General features: G+C 47.0%; 1 protein-coding gene across 1 annotated transcript in view; it reads left to right on the top strand.

The window, feature by feature from the left end:
- Nucleotides 1–17479, top strand: part of LOC144754096 (E3 ubiquitin-protein ligase TRIM39-like) — a 156435-nt gene extending 138956 nt beyond the window's left edge. The window contains exons 5-6 of the mRNA XM_078641663.1: nt 1000–1046; nt 7966–17479. Of these exons, the coding sequence (XP_078497789.1) occupies nt 1000–1046; nt 7966–8474 (556 nt within the window). The 3' untranslated portion in view covers nt 8475–17479. The remainder of the gene's footprint in view (nt 1–999; nt 1047–7965) is intronic.
- Nucleotides 17480–19599: the final 2120 nt, after the last annotated feature.

The raw sequence follows: 19599 nt of genomic DNA, 5'->3' as shown, positions 1-19599 counted from the left end.
GGACCACAGAGATTCCAAGATGCAGGACCACAGAGATTCCAAGGTGCAGGACCACAGAGACTCCAAGATGCAGGACCACAGAGATTCCAAGGTGCAGGACCACAGAGATTCCAAGGTGCAGGACCACAGAGATTCCAAGGTGCAGGACCACAGAGATTCCAAGGTGCAGGACCACAGAGATTCCAAGGTGCAGGACCACAGAGATTCCAAGGTGCAGGACCACAGAGATTCCAAGGTGCAGGACCACAGAGATTCCAAGGTGCAGGACCACAGAGATTCCAAGGTGCAGGACCACAGAGACTCACAAGTGCTGGCATCTAGAGATTAATTACAAACACGCAATTAAAGACATTATAGAATACTGCTAGTATACTCCCCAGTGGAGTGATCTGTCTTTTCATCTTTCCTTTTCTTTCATCTGCCGTAAGCACTGGACATAGTTCGGGAAGCCGTCCAGTGCGCGGAGGCAGCCTTCTCTCTAACTCAGACTAGTATGTTTGTACTGAAGGTCATCGCCACCTCATACTCCGGGAGTCAGCTGTGTTTCATGGCATCTTGAGCAGTGTGGAGAACTCCATGTACATGTGGCGATAACTGCATTGGACCAGTTTGAATCGAGCGTTGCCGAATAGTCTTTTTACCCATTGACAGGCTTTATTGGCTGCCAATCTATGTCCCTTCATCATTGCAAGCAGCGTGGCCCTGGTTTGTTTGGTATTCTGTGATTTTAGTGGGTTGTCACCTGTTATTCTCACCCAGCCACTGCTCAGCAGGTTGTAACTGGGTTGCCATGTGTCATTGGAGCTTTGATTGTTGTTGTGTCATTGGAGCTTTGATTGTTGTTGTGTCAAGAGTAACACACTCTTTGCACTGGTCCACAGGAGCGCCTGGGATCACAGGATTACTTTTTTAATTACAGGCGGTATCTGGTGTTCCGTATGTTATCCTTTTAAACTGTGTTTGTTCTGTAACACCAACATGATTGATGTGTTGTTTCAGGTGTAATAATGTGAAGCTTCAAGGCCCAGAGATGAAGCGTTATAAAGGTAAATACAATTGGGTTTATTATGCATGTTTGATACTGTTTATGAAAATGATATCGTTTGTTATAGCTGTATGCTTGATAAAGTGCGCACGTATGCCAAAACAGACCAGACAACATCTACATGCAAATGAGGGCTTTACCACCACCTGACCGGGACAGACAGACAGTCCTGGTGGAAGGAATTTACTGCTAGTGTAGTGAGAGTCCCCACACATCACTGCCATGCTCAGTGGCAATGGTGTCACAAAATCAATGCTTAATTTGAACCAGTGGTTTTAATTGTCAGCATAAGTACTCATGACAGTCCACCACATGGTGGCACTACTGGTCTAATTTAGACATGAACACAACAGCACTTTTCTTAATCCAATATACATTAAGGAACAAGTTACTTACCTTCAGTAACACCTTATCTGGTAGAGACAATGTCTAACTGCAGATATCTTAACTTTGAATTATCTAGGCATCAAAAACTCTCTCACAGACTTTCACAGACACTCTCTCACAGACTCTCACAGACACCCTCACAGACACTCTAAGACACTCTCACACAGACTCTCTCACATACTCTCACAGACACTCTCTCACAGGAACTCTCTCACAGACACTCTCACAGGCACTCTCTCACAGACTTTCACAGACACTCTCACAGACACTCTCTCACAGACTCTCACAGACACCCTCACAGACACTCTAAGACACTCTCTCACAGACTCTCTCACATACTCTCACAGACACTCTCTCACAGGAACTCTCTCACAGACACTCTCACAGGCACTCTCTCACAGACTCTCACAGACACTCTCTCACAGACACCCTCACAGACACTCTCTCACAGACACTCTCTCACAGACACTCGTTCACAGACACTCGCTCACAGACACTCACAGACACTCTCACAGACACTCTCTTACAGACACTCTCACAGACTCTCTCACAGACACTCTCACAGACACTCTCACAGACTCTCTCATAGACACTCTCACAGACTCTCACAGACACTCTCTCACAGACTCTCGCAGACATTCTCACACAGACACTCTCTCACAGACTCTCACAAACACTCTCTTACAGACACTCTCACAGACTCTCACAGACACTCTCACACAGACACTCTCTCACAGACACTCTCTCACAGACTCTCTCACAGACTCTCTCTCACAGACACTCTCTCACAGACTCTCTCACAGACACTCTCACAGACTCTCTCACAGACACTCACAGGCTCTCTCATAGACACTCTCACAGACACTCTCTCACAGACTCTCTCTCGCAGACACTCTCACACAGACACTCTCTCACAGACTCTCAGAAACACTCTCTCACAGACACTCACAGACACTGTCACCGACACTCTCATCGACACTCATAGACACTCTCATAGACATTCATAGACACTCTCACAGACACTCTCTCACAGACTCTCTCACACAGACACTCTCACAGACACTCTCACAGACAATCTCTCACAGACACTCTCTCACAGACTCACACTTCATGTGTGGTAGTGTGATGTAGTGTAGTATACCTTGTGTTGTAGTGTTGAGTAGCATGCTTCTTGTTTGGTAGTGTGATGTAGTGTAGTATACCTTGTGTTGTAGTGTGGTGTTGCATGCTTTATATGTGGTAGTTTGATGTAGTGTAGTATGCCTCGTGTGGTGGTGTGATGTATCATGCTTCATGTGTGGTAGTGTTATTTAGTGTAGCATGCCTTGTGTGGTAGGGTGTTGTAGCACACTTCATGTGTGTTAGTGTGATGCAGTGTAGTATACCTCGTGTTGTAGAGTTGTGTAGCATGCTTCATGTGTGGTACTGTGATGTCGTTTATTATGGCTTGTGTGGTAGTGTGGTGCAGCATGCTTCATGTGTGGTAGTGTGATGTAGTGTTTTATGGCTTGTGTCGTAGTGTGATATAGCATGCCTCATGTGTGGTAGTGTGGTGTAGTGTAGTATGCCTCGTGTGGTAGTGTGATGTAGTGTATGATGCTTCATGTGTAGCAGTGTGATATAGTGTAGCAAGCTTCATGTGTAGTAGTGTGATGCAGTGAAGCAAGCTTCATGTGTAGCAGTGTGATATAGTGTAGCAGGCTTCATGTGTAGTAGTGTGATGTAGTGTAGCATGCTTCTTGTGTAGTAGTGTGATGTAGTGCGGTATGCCTCGTGTGGTAGTGTGATGTGGCATGCTTCATGTGTAGTAGTGTGATGTAGTGTATTATGCCTTGTGTGGTAGGGTGTTGTAGCATGATTCATGTGTGGTAGTGTGGTGTAGTGTAGTATGCCTTGTGTGGTAGTGTGGTGTAGCATGATTCATGTGTGGTAGTGTGATGTAGTGTAGCATGCTTCATGTGTGGTAGTGTGATGTAGTGTAGCATGCTTCATGTGTAGTAGTGTGATGTAGTGTAGTATGCTTTATGTGTGGTAGTGTGATGTAGTGTATTATGGCTTGTGTGGTAGTGTGGTGTAGTATGCTTCATGTGTAGTAGTGTGATGTAGTGTAGCATGCTTCATGTGTAGTAGTGTGATGCAGTGTAGCATGCTTCATGTGTAGCAGTGTGATATAGTGTAGCAGGCTTCATGTGTAGTAGTGTGATGTAGTGTAGCATACTTCATGTGTAGCAGTGTGATGTAGTGTGGTATGCCTCGTGTGGTAGTGTGATGTAACATGCTTCATGTGTAGTAGTGTGATGTAGTGTAGCAAGCTTCATGTGTAGCAGTGTGATATAGTGTAGCAGGCGTCATGTGTAGTAGTGTGATGTAGTGTAGCATGCTTCTTGTGTAGTAGTGTGATGTAGTGTGGTATGCCTCGTGTGGTAGTGTGATGTGGCATGCTTCATGTGTAGTAGTGTGATGTAGTGTATTATGCCTTGTGTGGTAGGGTGTTGTAGCACGCTTCATGTGTGGTAGTGTGAAGTAGTGTAATATGCCTTGTGTGGTAGTGTGGTGTAGCATGATTCATGTGTGGTAGTGTGATGTAGTGTAGCATGCTTCATGTGTGGTAGTGTGATGTAGTGTAGCATGCTTCGTGTGTAGTAGTGTGATGTAGTGTAGTATGTAGTATGCTTTATGTGTGGTAGTGTGATGTAGTGTATTATGGCTTGTGTGGTAGTGTGGTGTAGTATGCTTCATGTGTAGTAGTGTGATGTAGTGTAGCATGCTTCATGTGTAGTAGTGTGATGCAGTGTAGCATGCTTCATGTGTAGTAGTGTGATATAATGTAGCAAGCTTCATGTGTAGTAGTGTGATGTAGTGTAGCATGCTTCATGTGTAGTAGTGTGATGCAGTGTAGCATGCTTCATGTGTGGTAGTGTTATGTAGTGTAGTATGCATTGTGTGGTAGGGTATTGTAGCACGCTTCATTTGTGGTAGTGTGATGTAGTGTAGTATGCCTCGTGTGGTAGTGTGATGTAGCATGCTTCATGTGTGGTAGTGTGATGTAGTGTATTATCGCTTGTGTGGTAGTGTGGTGTAGTATGCTTCATGTGTAGTAGTGTGATGTAGTGTGCATGCTTCATGTGTAGTAGTGTGATGCAGTGTAGCATGCTTCATGTGTGGTAGTGTGATGTAGTGTAGTATACCTCATGTGGTAGGGTGATGTAGCATGATTCATGTGTGGTAGTGTTATGTAGTGTAGTATGCATTGTGTGGTAGGGTATTGTAGCACGCTTTATGTGTGGTAGTGTGATGTAGTGTAGTATGCCTCGTGTGGTAGTGTGATGTAGCATGCTTCATGTGTGGTAGTGTGATGTAGTGTAGGATGCTTAATGTGTAGTAGTGTGGTGTAGTGTAGCATGCTTTATGCGTGGTAGTGTGATGTAGTGTATTATGCCTTGTGTGGTAGTGTGGTGTAGCATGCTTCATGTGTGGTAGTGTAGTGTAGTGTAGCATGCTTCATGTGTAGTAGTGTGATGCAGTGTAGCATGCTTCGTTTGTGGTAGTGTGATGTAGTGTAGCATGCTTCATGTGTAGTAGTGTGATGTAGTGTAGGATGCTTAATGTGTAGTAGTGTGATGTAGTGTAGCATGCTTTATGCGTGGTAGTGTGATGTAGTGTATTATGGCTTGTGTGGTAGTGTGGTGTAGCATGCTTCATGTGTAGTAGTGTGATGTAGTGTAGGATGCTTAATGTGTAGTAGTGTGGTGTAGTGTAGCATGCTTTATGCGTGGTAGTGTGATGTAGTGTATTATGGCTTGTGTGGTAGTGTGGTGTAGCATGCTTCATGTGTAGTAGTGTGATGTAGTGTAACATGCTTCATGTGTAGTAGTGTGGTGTAGTGTAGCATGCTTTGTTTGTGGTAGTGTGATGTAGTGTAGTATTCCTCGTGTTGTAGTGTGAGAAGCGTGGCTCAGTGGTTAGAGGCGGCAGACCCGGAAGCTGAGATCGGCCGTGGACCAGGGTTCGATTCCCCGCCTCGGCGGGTCTCGGGCTCAAAAATTCCACAGACTCGACAATTCTCGCTCCGGTGCCTACTCGACTCACGGGGTCACACTCTGCGACTCTGGGCAATAGCTTGCTTAATCTCCACTACGGCCCCTCGCGGCGGGATGCCTGGCTTTCACCTTGTGGTTACCCTGCCGGGGTATCTCACAGGGGAATACCAGGACGGGTTCCCTAAGCAAGCGCCTTGATACCTTCGGGTGATACGTGCGCTATATAAGTCGCAATACATACATACAATACATGTAGTATGTCTCATGTGTGGTAGTGTATTATGGCTTGTGTGGTAGTGTGGTGTAGCATGCTTCATGTGTAGTAGTGTGATGTAGCGTAGGATGCTTAATGTGTAGTAGTGTGGTGTAGTGTAGCATGCTTTATGCGTAGTAGAGTGATGTAGTGTATTATGGCTTGTGTGGTAGTGTGGTGTAGCATGCTTCATGTGTAGTAGTGTGATGTAGTGTAACATGCTTCATGTGTAGTAGTGTGGTGTAGTGTAGCATGCTTCGTTTGTGGTAGTGTGATGCAGTGTATTATGCCTCGTGTTGTAGTGTGATGTAGTATGTCTCATGTGTAGTAGTGTGATGTAGTGTAGTATGCCTCGTGTTGTAGTGTGATGTAGTATGTCTCATGTGTGGTAGTGTGATGTAGTGTAGTATGCCTCGTGTTGTAGTGTGATGTAGTATGTCTCATGTGTGGTAGTGTGAAGTAGTGTAATATGCTGTGTGTGGTAGTGTGGTGTAGCATGCTTCATGTGTGGTAGTGTGATATAGTGTAGTATGCCTCGTGTTGTAGTGTGTTGTAGTATGTCTCATGTGTGGTAGTGTGATGTAGTGTAGTATGCCTCGTGTTGTAGTGTGTTGTAGTATGTCTCATGTGTGGTAGTGTGATGTAGTGTAGTATGCCTCGTGTTGTAGTGTGGTGTAGCATGTCTCATGTGTGGTAGTGTGATGCAGTGTAGTATGCCTCGTGTTGTAGTGTGATGTAGTATGTCTCATGTGTGGTAGTGTGATGTAGTGTAGTATGCCTCGTGTGGTAGTGTGATGTAGCATGCTTCATGTGTGGTAGTGTGATGTAGTGTAGGATGCTTAATGTGTAGTAGTGTGGTGTAGTGTAGCATGCTTTATGCGTGGTAGTGTGATGTAGTGTATTATGCCTTGAGTGGTAGTGTGGTGTAGCATGCTTCATGTGTGGTAGTGTAGTGTAGTATGCCTCGTGGTAGTGTGGTGTAGCATGCTTCATGTGTGGTAGTGTGATGTAGTGTAGCATGCTTCATGTGTAGTAGTGTGATGTAGTGTAGGATGCTTAATGTGTAGTAGTGTGATGTAGTGTAGCATGCTTTATGCGTGGTACTGTGATGTAGTGTATTATGGCTTGTGTGGTAGTGTGGTGTAGCATGCTTCATGTGTAGTAGTGTGATGTAGTTAGTAGTGTGATGTAGTGTAGCTTGCTTCATGTGTAGTAGTGTGATGTAGTGTAACATGCTTCATGTGTAGTAGTGTGATGTAGTGTAGCATGCTTCGTTGGTGGTAGTGTGATGCAGTGTAGTATTCCTCGTGTTGTAGTGCGATGTAGTATGTCTCATGTGTGGTAGTGTGTAGTAGTGTAGTGTGTCTCGTGTTGTAGTGTGTTGTAGTATGTCTCATGTGTGGTAGTGTGATGCAGTGTAGTATTCCTCGTGTTGTAGTGTGTTGTAGTATGTCTCATGTGTGGAAGTGTGATGTAGTGTAGTATGCCTCGTGTTGTAGTGTGTTGTAGCATGCTTCATGTGTGGTAGTGTGATTTAGTGTAGCTTGCTTCATGTGTAGTAGTGTGATGTAGTGTAACATGCTTCATGTGTAGTAGTATGATGTAGTGTAGCATGCTTCGTTGGTGGTAGTGTGATGCAGTGTAGTATTCCTCGTGTTGTAGTGTGATGTAGTATGTCTCATGTGTGGTAGTGTGTAGTAGTGTAGTATGCCTCGTGTTGTAGTGTGTTGTAGTATGTCTCATGTGTGGTAGTGTGATGTAGTGTAGTATGCCTCGTGTGGTAGTCTGGTGTAGCATGCTTCATGTGTAGTAGTGTGATGTAGTGTAGCTTGCTTCATGTGTAGTAGTGTGATGCAGTGTAGCTTGCTTCATGTGTAGTAGTGTGATGTAGTGTAGCATGCTTCGTTGGTGGTAGTGTGATGTAGTGTAGCATGTCTCATGTGTGGTGGTCTAGTGCTGCGCTTTAGTGTAGTGAGCAGTCTAGTGCCGCGCGCTTTAGTGTAGTGAGCAGTCTAGTGCCGCGCGCTTTAGTGTAGTGAGCAGTCTAGTGCCGCGCGCTTTAGTGTAGTGAGCAGTCTAGTGCCGCGCGCTTTAGTGTAGTGAGCCGTCTAGTGCCGCGCTCTCTAGCGCCGCGTGCTCCTTCCAGATGTGGTGTAAATTAATCATATGTAAAACAGAAGCAGTAATTACAGCCTTTCTTTGTGTCATTGAATCTCTAATTGTGAATCTCTTCTCTGCAGTGATGGTGACTCTGGATCCTGACACGGCTCATCCTCGGCTCCTCCTGTCTGAGGGGGGGAGACGAGTGAGAGACACGAACACAGCACAGACCCTGCCGGACACCCCCAAGAGATTCACTCACTCCCTCTGTGTGCTGGGGAGCGAGGGGTTCACCTCCGGCAGACATTACTGGGAGGTGCAGCTGCTGCAGGAGGGGGGAGAGTGGCGTGTGGGGGTCGCAGCAGAGTCTGTGGACAGGAAGAGAGGGATCCCATGGTCACCTGAGGGGGGAGTCTGGGCTGTGCAGGGGTCGGGGGGTCAGTACTCAGCTCTCACCTCCCCTTGGACCCCTCTGACCCCTCGTGAGGAGCCCCTGAAGCTGGGGGTGTATCTGGACTACGAGGGGGGGCGGCTGTCCGTGTACAATGCTGACTCCATGGAGCTTCTCTACTCCTTCCCGCCGGCCCCCTTCACACAGAGGCTCTTCCCGCTCTTTGGTCTCTGGGGAGCGGATCTGAGGCTGGAGTGAGAGCTGCAGGGAGCTTCAGACCCTCATCCTTCCCGCCCACCCCCCTACAGGGGAGGAGCGGAGCTGAGGCTGGAGTGAGCCCCCCCCCCCCACCCCCTCCAACTGTCATCCACGGTTTAAACTCCAACATTCCAAGAACCTTCTTCAATGACCCTCTCACCTGTTTCCATGGCAACCAGAAGCCTCAGTGAAACTATGTATCTCTTTTCCTTGTAGATTTTATAAACAAGGGCAGACAATGTTTCCCGTGTGAATCATGCACCAAACTGCAGAATTAAACAAGCATTGGCATAGCCAATAGGTCCTGCCTTTGGGACCTTATAAGTCTTTAGCCCGAGCTATTGGCTGTGGCAATGTTTCTAAGGTATGTTGTAGAGCAGTGTGGCTGCTGTGCTCCGTACTGCAAACCTGGTGCCTATCAGGCATCTTAACTTCCTTCTCTTTCCTAAAAGAACATTAAATGTCAAAGTTACATTTACATTTTTATTGTCACCTGAAAACCTCTGAACACGCAAGGACATGTTCTTTGCAGCAGGCACCTTAATCCTCTGCGCTACTTTAGCATCAGTAGTAGCCGCCACTAGAAAAAGCTTCCATCTCCGTCCTGCAGGAACCTCACTCGCCAAAGTTACCTTTACATTTTTATTGTTGCCTAAAAACTTACAGACACACAAGGACATGTTCTTTGCAGCAGGCACCTTAATCCTCTGCGCTACTTTAGCAGGAGTGGAAATAGCCACTAGATAAAACTCCCATCTCTTTCCCGCAGATACATTATTTGCCAACCAGTGGCGTCACTGGGGTTGGTGTCACCCGGTGCGGGTAACTCATGGTGTCACCCCCTCACGACTTACAGCATGGACCACCTCTGTCGGAAATGTACGGCGCTAGGTACTGTCTTACTCCCTCTAGCTCCCTCTCTCTGTCTAGCTCCCTCTCTCTGTCTTACTCCCTCTAGCTCCCGCTCTCTCTCTTACTCCCTCTAGCTCCCTCTCTCTCTCTTACTCCCTCTAGCTCCCTCTCTCTCTGTCTTGCTCCATTTAGCTCCCTCTCTCTGTCTTACTCCCTCTAGCTGCCTCTCTCTCTGTCTTACTCCCTCTAGCTTCCTCTCTCTCTCTCTTACTCCCTCTAGCTCCCTCTCTCTGTCAAGAGCCCTCTGGCTCACTCTCTCTCTGTCTTACTCCCTCTCTCTGTCTAGCTCCCTCTCTCTCTGTATTGCTCCCTCTAACTCCCTCTGTCTCCCTCTCTCTGTCTTACTCCCTCTCTCTCTGTCTTACTCTCTCTAGCTCCATCTCTGTGTAGCTCCCTCTAGCTCCCTCTCTCTCTCTCTTACTCCCTCTAGCTCCCCCTCCCTCTGTCTTGCTCCCTCTCTCTCTATCTTAATCCCTCTAGTTCTCTCTCTCTGTCTAGCTCCCTCTCTCCCTGTCTTACTCCCTCTAGCTCCCTCTCTCTCGGTCTTACTCCCTCTAGCTCCCTCTCTTTGTCTTGCTCCCTCTAGCTCCCTCTCTTACTCCTTCTAACTCCCTCTCTCTCTGTCTTATTCCCTCTTGCTCCCTCTCTCTCTGTTTTACTCCCTCTAGCGCCCTCTCTCTGTCTTACTCTCTCTAGCTCCCACTCTCTCTCTTACTCCCTCTAGCTCCCGCTCTCTCTCTTACTCCCTCTAGCTCCATCTCTCTGTGTAGCTCCCTCTAGCTCCCTCTCTCTTACTCCATCTAGCTCCCTCTCCCTCTGTCTTGCTCCCTCTCTCTTTATCTTAATCCCTCTAGCTCCCTCTCTCTGTCTAGCTCCCTCTCTCTCTGTCTTGCTCCCTCTAGCTCCCTCTGTCTCCCTCTCTCTGTCTTACTCCCTCTAGCTCCCTCTCTCTCTGTCTTACTCCCTATAGCTCCCTCTCTCCCTGTCTTACTCCCTCTAGCTCCCTCTCTCTCTGTCTTACTCCCTATAGCTCCCTCTCCCTCTGTCTTGCTCCCTCTCTCTTTATCTTAATCCCTCTAGCTCCCTCTCTCTGTCTAGCTCCCTCTCTCTCTGTCTTGCTCCCTCTAGCTCCCTCTGTCTCCCTCTCTCTGTCTTACTCCCTCTAGCTCCCTCTCTGTCTGTCTTGCTCCGCCTAGCTCCCTCTCTCTCTGTCTTACTCCCACTAGCTCCGCCTAGCTCCCTCTCTCTCTGTCCTACTCCCACTAGCTCCCTCTAGCTCCCTCTCTCTGGCTTGCTCCCTCTAGCTCCCTCTCTCTCTCTCTTACTCCCTCTCTCTCTGTCTTGCTCGCTCTAGCTCCCTGTAGCTCCCTCTCTCTCTATCTTACTCCCTCTAGCTCCCTCTCTCTGTCTAGCTCCTTCTCTCGCTGTCTTACTCTTTCTAGCTCCCTCTCTCTCTGTCTTACTCCCTCTAGCTCCCTCTCTCTGTCTAGCTCCCTTGAGCTCCCTTTCTCTTGCTCCCTCTAGCTCCCTCTGTCTCCCTCTCTCTCGGTCTTACTCCCTCTAGCTCCCTCTCTCTTGCTCCCTCTAGCTCCTTCTGTCTCCCTCTCTCTCTGTCTTACTCCCTCTAGCTCCCTCTCTCTCTGTCGTACTCCCTCGAGCTCCTCTCTCTGTCTTCCTCCCTCTAGCTCCCTCTCTCTCTCTTATTCCCTCTAGCTCCCTCTCTCTCTGTCTTACTCCCTTTAGCTCCCTCTCTCTCTATCTTACTCCCTCTAGCTCGCTCTCTCTGTCTAGCTCCCTCTCTCTCTGTCTTGGTCCCTCTAGCTCCCTCTGACTCCCTCTCTCTCTGTCTTACTCCCTCTAGCTCCCTCTCTCTGTCTCGCTCCCTCTAGCTCCCTCTCTCTCTGTCTTACTCCCTCTAGCTCCCTCTCTCTGTCTAGCTCCCTCTCTCTCTGTCTTACTCCCTCTAGCTCCCTCTGTCTCTGTCTAGCTCCCGTCTCTCTCTCTGTCTTACTCCCTCTAGCTCCCTCTGTCTCCCTCTCTCTCTGCCTTACTCCCTCTAGCTCCCTCTCTCTCTGTCTTACTCCCTCTAGCACCCTCTCTCTCTGTCTTGCTCCCTCTAGCTCCCTCTCTCTCTCTTACTCCCTCTAGCTCCCCCTCCCGCTGTCTTGCTCCCTCTCTCTCTATCTTAATCCCTCTAGCTCTCTCTCTCTGTCTAGCTCCCTCTCTCCCTGTCTTACTCCCTCTAGCTCCCTCTCTCTCTGCCTTACTCCCTCTAGCTCCCTCTCTCTCTGTCTTACTCCCTCTAGCTCCCTCTCTCTGTCTTGCTCCCTCTAGCTCCCTCTCTTACTCCTTCTAACTCCCTCTCTCTCTGTCTTACTCCCTCTTGCTCCCTCTCTCTCTGTTTTACTCCCTCTAGCTCCCTCTCTCTATCTTACTCTCTCTAGCTCCCACTCTCTCTCTTACTCCCTCTAGCTCCCGCTCTCTCTCTTACTCCCTCTAGGTCCATCTCTCTGTGTAGCTCCCTCTAGCTCCCTCTCTCGCTCTTACTCCCTCTAGCTCCCTCTCCCACTGTCTTGCTCCCTCTCTCTTTATCTTAATCCCTCTAGCTCCCTCTCTCTGTCTAGCTCACTCTCTCTCTGTCTTGCTCCCTCTAGCTCCCTCTGTCTCCCTCTCTCTGTCTTACTCCCTCTAGCTCCCTCTCTCTCTGTCTTACTCCCTATAGCTCCCTCTCTCTCTGTCTTACTCCCTCTAGCTCCCTCTCTCTTACTCCCTCTAGTTCCCTCTCTGTCTTGCTCCCTCTATCTCCCTCTCTGTCTGTCTTGCTCCGCCTAGCTCCCTCTCTCTCTGTCTTACTCCCACTAGCTCCCTCTAGCTCCCTCTCCGGCTTGGTCCCTCTAGCTCCCTCTCTCTGGCTTGCTCCCTCTAGCTCCCTCTCTCTCTCTCTTACTCCCTCTCTCTCTGTCTTGCTCGCTCTAGCTCCCTGTAGCTCCCTCTCTCTCTATCTTACTCCCTCTAGCTCCCTCTCTCTGTCTAGCTCCCTCTCTCGCTGTCTTACTCTCTCTAGCTCCCTCTCTCTCTGTCTTACTCCCTCTAGCTCCCTCTCTCTGTCTAGCTCCCTCTAGCTCCCTCTGTCTCCCTCTCTCTCGGTCTTACTCCCTCTAGCTCCCTCTCTCTTGCTCCCTCTAGCTCCTTCTGTCTCCCTCTCTCTCTGTCTTACTCCCTCTAGCTCCCTCTCTCTCTGTCGTACTCCCTCGAGCTCCTCTCTCTGTCTTCCTCCCTCTAGCTCCCTCTCTCTCTCTTATTCCCTCTAGCTCCCTCTCTCTCTGTCTTACTCCCTTTAGCTCCTTCTCTCTCTATCTTACTCCCTCTAGCTCGCTCTCTCTGTCTAGCTCCCTCGCTCTCTGTCTTGGTCCCTCTAGCTCCCTCTGACTCCCTCTCTCTCTGTCTTACTCCCTCTAGCTCCCTCTCTCTGTCTCGCTCCCTCTAGCTCCCTCTCTCTCTGTCTTACTCCCTCTAGCTCCCTCTCTCTGTCTAGCTCCCTCTCTCTCTGTCTTACTCCCTCTAGCTCCCTCTGTCTCTGTCTAGCTCCCTCTCTCTCTCTGTCTTACTCCCTCTAGCTCCCTCTGTCTCCCTCTCTCTCTGTCTTACTCCCTCTAGCTCCCTCTCTCTCTGTCTTACTCCCTCTAGCGCCCTCTCTCTCTGTCTTGCTCCCTCTAGCTCCCTCTCTCTTATTCCCTCTAGCTCCCTTTCTCTCTGTCTTGCTCCCTCTCTATCTGTCTTGCTCCCTCTCTATCGTACTCCCCCTAGCTCCCTCTCTCCGTCTAGCTCCCTCTCTCTCTCTCTGTCTTACTTCCTCTAGCTACCTCTGTCTCCCCTCTCTCTGTCTTACTCTCTCTAGCTCCCTCTCTCTCTCTCTGTCTTTCTCCCTCTAGCTCCCTCTCTCTCTGTCTTTCTCACTCTAGCTCCCTCTCTCTCTGTCTTACTCCCTCTAGCTCCCTGTCTCTCTCGTCTTCTTACTCCCTCTAGCTCCCTCTCTCTCTCGTCTTCTTACTCCCTCTAGCTCCCTCTCTCTCGCACATTAAACCCGGGGGGGGGGGCAGGACCCCCCCCCCTTTACACTCTCTGCCGCTTTCATATGGTTTCTCTTTTAAAGCTTTTCAAAATGCAAAAAGAAATCTGTGTACAAGGCACCAGCGAGTTTGTAGACGTGAGAATTTTATGATATGAAACAGCTAAAGTAAAAGCTAATTTCCAATTCCAAGCGGTTAATACCCCCCCTCCCCGGCCCCCCCTCTTTAGCACCGTGTCTTTTTCCATATAAATGGCGGGGGCCCCTCATTACTACACTTTTCAAACTTTAACTAATGAGAACATTTTAATTCGAATCGGTGAGAAAATATCTCTGGTTGCTTTTGTTTTTAAAGCGGATCGAGTCTCTCCGAGGCCTTCGGGTGCGGTGCAGGGGTGCCATGTACAGAGGCCTGCTGGGGGGAGGGGGGGGCGCAACCAGATGGTGTCACCCCCATGTGAGGGTGTCACCCGGTGCGGTCCGCACCCCCCGCACCCCCCTAGTGACGCCACTGTTGCCAACGTTACCTTTACGTGGGACTTTAATGCTGTTAGATGTCGGTTTGGACAGGTCGCACCCACCCCTGCACGGTACTAATAGTAGTAAACAGGCGGATGCTCTAAGAAGTTGGGCAATGGGATGGAATATTGGTGATTCCTGGGGAATGAAGCATCCAGACAGTTTGGAATACTCCTCCTACTCCCACCCCCACGGCCGACATACACGCCTTGACAGGATATTTTGCTCTATGAGGCTGATGCCCAATGTGACAGACACAATGTACCTCGGGAAGACCCTTTCAGATCACAATCCACTGGAAGGTACCCTCACGTGGGGGCGGATACCCACACCAATACCTACATGGAGATTGCAGCCGTCGTTATTGGAAGATTCTGTCTTTCAGGTACTCGAAACAAGGCGATTACTAACTATTTTACAGAAAATGCCAACACCGCCAGCACAAGACCGATGGAATGGGATGCTTTTAAGACAGTTATTAGGGAAGTTGCAATCAGCACAAGAGTAGGGGAGCCCTCAGCATTGTTAGATAAACTCACAGCACTAGAAAACAGGTTAGGTACTCTGGAAAGGGGCGCATTGACAAATGACACTAGTAAGGAGGAATTGCAAGAAGCACACATACAACATGCTGAATTATTAGAAGACCGTAGAGTATTGGACTACCAGCTGTATACACAAAAGCAACATGTGGAAGCAGGTAGGGCGGGAGTGTTACTAGCGAGAATTATCAGCAATACACTGACGGCTTCTCCTAATATAGGGGTAACTAACTCCGAGGGGGTTATTGTAAATACACAACTGGGCATTAATGAAGCATTTAAATTATACTAAGAGACACTCTATATGACACCGCCTCTCCTTTCCGAAAGGGACTTTGACGCATTCTTTGAGGACCTCCAGCTTCTGCAATTGTTGGCAGGGCATAAGGAAGAACTAGATTAGCCTATTACGGAAGCGGGAATTAAAGCAGCAATCAAAGCGCTTCCTAGGCCTAAAACTCCGGGGTCGGATGGGCTGCCCGTAGAATTAAATGCTACATATATGACAATATTAGCCCTGCACCTTCAAAAATGATATCAGGCATTGTTAGAAACTGGCAGGTTACCAGGCACAACACTTCAGGCTTTAGTGGTATCCCTATTGAAACCTGGTAGAAATATCAGACATGTCAGGGTACAGACCTTTATCACTGTTAAACACAGACTACAAGGTTCTCAGTAAGCTACTGGCTATTAGGATACAACAATGTATACCACAATTAATACATGCAGACCAACGTGGATTTGTGCCCTGCAGAAGTACAGCCCTAAATATTCATAGACTCCACCAACTAATGACAAAAGCATCTTCCCACATGAATACACAAGGTTGTATATCACTAGACTTGCAGCAGGCGTTCAACTCTTTGCATTGGGGCTATATGTTCCGTGCTCTACTGAGCAATACATAAAATGGTCGGCTTTATTATATACTAACCCAACTGCGCGAGCCCGCACGGGGCCTTATATATCACCACAATATGTAGTGGCACGAGGTACGCGGCAAGGTTGCCCATTATCTCCTTTAATATTTGTCCTGGCCTTAGAACCTCTGTGGGCCAAACTTCGTCTTCTTGCACCACAACACGGCACACGTATGGGGAACGAGACCCACATTGTTTGGGCTTACGCCAATGACATTAGATTGTATCTCGAGGACCTTAGCAAAGACCACACGCCTCTCCCGGATATATTTCAGAAGTTTCAATTGCTGTCTGGGCTCTCTATCAATGATACCAAATCCTACGCATATTCCTTTCTGGGTCAAAGGTTATATGACTCGCTGTATTTTGGTCCATGGAACTTTCAAACAGCACAAACAACATTTAAATATTTAGGAATACATGTCTACAGAGAGATGGCAAATATGATAGATGGCAACATAACTAGAGTGATTAATACACTTCGATCACAAATTAGGTTGTGGACATCTTTACCTTTGTCAGAGGCAGGGAGGATAACAATCACCAAAATGGTGATGCTCCCTAGATTACTTTATTATTTTACGAACCTGCCTACAATATTCCTACACACATATTTAAAGCTCTTGACACCTTACTGGTGGAGTTAATTTGGGGCACCGGAAGGCGCAGGATAGGATTATCCGAGCTACAGTTAGACAATAGAAGCGTAGGAATGGGAGTGCCGGACTTTAAAATATACTGCTATGCCAGCCAATTACACTGGATGGCCTAGTGGCTGGTGGGCCGGAATTTACAAAAACTCGGTATGTCCCAAAGAGAATGGAATGGGGGTAAGTTACAAACACTTCTTCTGCCAAATGCAAGGGTGCCACCAAACACACCTCCGTTACTAAAAGTGGCTTTGCAATACTGGAGAAAGGCACTGCGTTATACTAAACAACAAATACCGTATGCTCCAAACCTACCACTGATCGGCATACCCTTGCCACTAGAGATAGTGTCTAAACGATGAGTTTCGGTCTGGTCGGAATCAGGGGTGAATACAGTAGGAATGCTGTTTGCAGACGGTATGCTGTCAGACTGCGCTACCTTTGTGAGAGAACAGGAAGTGCCAAGCGTACTTTTCTTGACGCATGCACATATACTGAGATTTATTCGTAGTACCTGCGCGCCGGATGGCCAAGCACCTACGACACACGAGCTGGTGCACATGCTATACTTGATGGGGAATGGGAGTTGTTTAACAAAATGTTTAGCTCATGGGATTAATTCGCACACAGCAACATCACTACAGACTCTTAGGGAAAGATGGAATGCGAATGTAGGCAGGGTATTAACAGACAAGGAATGGTCAACCATTACGGAATATCCTAGAAAGGTGTCGCGTAACCCGAAGTTTAAATGTATTCAAATAATGATACTACACCGCGCATATTTATCCCCCGTAGATTCAGTGTGATGTTTGCGGATGTGGCTGATCTATGCCCTCGCGGTCAGGAACCAAGTGCTGATCTGGTCCACAAGATATGGTCATGCACAAAATATCGCATTACTGGTATACAATACATACCATAGTAGCTACGATAGCACCGGGGAAACAAATAAATACACTAGACTCCTGCTTGCTAGGTGTGGGTCTTAAAAGAAAAAGTGGGAGCCCTACAACTCGCTTTCTTACTCTGATGCTGTTACTGGCTAAAAGAACAATAACAAAGCGCTGGAAAACGAAGAAAGCGCCAACGGTTTCAGATTGGTATAACGAAGCCCTTAGATGGGGAGAGCTGAAGGTATAGAGGTATAACGAAGCCCTTCGATGGGTAGAGCTGAAGGTATAGAGGTATAACGAAGCCCTTAGATGGGTAGAGCTGAAGGTATAGATATACAAAGTGAGGAACGTGGGGGATTACGTAAGAAACCTATTTCACTTGAATGGAATGTACTAATGGAGGAGTTTAAAACGACAGAAATTAATGCATTCACATAGGACAAATGTTTAATTGTAAATATACATATAATTAGTGTGTGCAGTCAGGGCGGAAGGATGTTGATACTGAAACACAAGTATTATGCTAAGGTTGCACCTCACAGGGCACTGGACATTTAATGGTGCCACCTGCTCTTAAGAGGCATATAAGCGAGGCCGAGCTGGGGGGTGGGGGGGGAATTACATTATATGTTACTTTGGTTTATTAGACTAGGACAGGGACAGGATTGTATGCTGTAATACAAGATTTTGTTGAGAGTCATATATATATATATGTAGTGGCAATATGAGTGTAATAGAGATATGTGAATGCAGCAAGAACACCAAGTGAGGCGTTATAATATTGTGATGCTTAATTAAACTGCTGTTCAAGGTAACTCATTGACAGGATATAAAGTTATACAATAGAAATGTCTAATGTACAATCTAATCACTTGCTGTTTGAAACATGCACAAAATCTTAATAAACTTTGTTTAAAAAAAAAGGTTACCTTTACATTTTAATTGTCGCATGAAAACCTCTGGACAGACAAGGACATGTTTCTTTGCAGCAGGCATCTTAATCCTCTGCGAAACTTTAGGTTGAGTGGAAACAACCACTGGATAAAACTCTGATCCGTCTCCTGCAGGAACATTAATTTCCAAAGTTAACTTTACATTTGTATTGTTGCCTCAAAATCTCAGGACACACAAGAACATGTTCTTTGCAGCAGGCATCTTAATCATCTGTGCTACTTTAGCATCAGTGGAAGCAGCCACTAGATAAAACTTCCGAACTCTCTCCCACAGAAACATTAATTTCTGTGGTTACCTTTACATTTTTATTGTTGCCTGAAAATCTCTAAACACAGAAGGACATGTTCTTTGCAGCAGGTATCTTAATCTTCTGCGCTACTTCAGCATGAGTGGAAACAGACACTAGATAACACTTCCATCTCTTTCCCTCTGGAACTTTATTCGCCAAAGTTATCTTTACATTTTTATTGTTGCCTGAAAACCTCTGAACACACAAGGAAATGCTCTTTGCAGCAGGCATCTTAATCCTCTGCACTACTTTTGCATGAGTGGAAACAGCCACTATGAAAAAAGTCTGATCTCTCTCCCGCAGACACATTATTTGCGAAGGTTAACTTTACATTTTTATTGTCGCCTGAAAACCTCTGAACACACAAGGACATGTATTTTGTAGCAGGCATCTTAATCCTCTGCTAAACTTTAGCTTGAGTGGAAACAGCCACTAGATAAAACTCCCATCTCTCTCCTGCAGGAACATTACCCGCCAAAGTTACCTTTACATTTTTATTGTTGCCTAAAAGCTTACAGACACACAAGGACATGTTCTTTGCAGCAGGCATCTTAATCGTCTGCGCTACTTTAGCATGAGTGGAAACAGCCACTAGATAAAACTTTCGGTCTCTCTCCCCCACAAACATTAATTGCCATTGTTACCTTTACATTTTTATTGCCGCCTGAAAACCTCTCGATACACAAGGACATGTTCTTTGCAGCAGGCATCTTAATCCTCTGCTCTACTTCAGCATAAGTGGAAACAGCCACTAGATTAAACTCCCATCTCTCTCCAACAGAAACTTTAATCGCCAAAGTTACCTTGACATTTCTATTGTTGCCTGAAAACGCCTGAACACACAAGAACATGTTCTTTGCAGCAGGCATCTTAGGGCCACATGTATCAATGCGAATTGTAATCGCTAACACTGAAATTCACAGATTTTTAGCGTTCGTGATCGGATTATTCAAAGTGGCATGTGGCGCACACACGTGCCCTTAGGGCATGTATGTTCGCCATATGTGCACCCATGCTCATTTCAGGGGTGCAGCAGGGTGTCCTTTTGACACACTTGCACACTTGAAATAGCATTCTCAATTTGCGATTCAATAATTGGGAATCACAAATTGATAATGTCTTCCTATTCATTCCTAGGGGCCTCTAGGCCCATAGGAATCAATGGGGAGGTATTCTTTAATTGCGATTCGCAATTAAGGAATATGTAGGATTCACAATATGTACTCCAAATCTACATACGTAGCGTTTTGCGATTCTCAAATAACGATTCTCAAAAATTGCTATTTGAGAATTGCAAAACGTAACATTGATACATGAGGCCCTTAATCCTCTGCGCTACTTCAGCTGGAGTGGAAACATCAACTAGATAAA

This window comes from Lissotriton helveticus, chromosome 5_1 (genome assembly GCF_964261635.1).
Source record: "Lissotriton helveticus chromosome 5_1, aLisHel1.1, whole genome shotgun sequence".
NCBI classification, from domain to species: Eukaryota; Metazoa; Chordata; class Amphibia; order Caudata; family Salamandridae; genus Lissotriton; species Lissotriton helveticus.
Note: the sequence above shows the minus strand (reverse complement) of the source record. Positions and strands in the feature narration are given on the sequence as shown.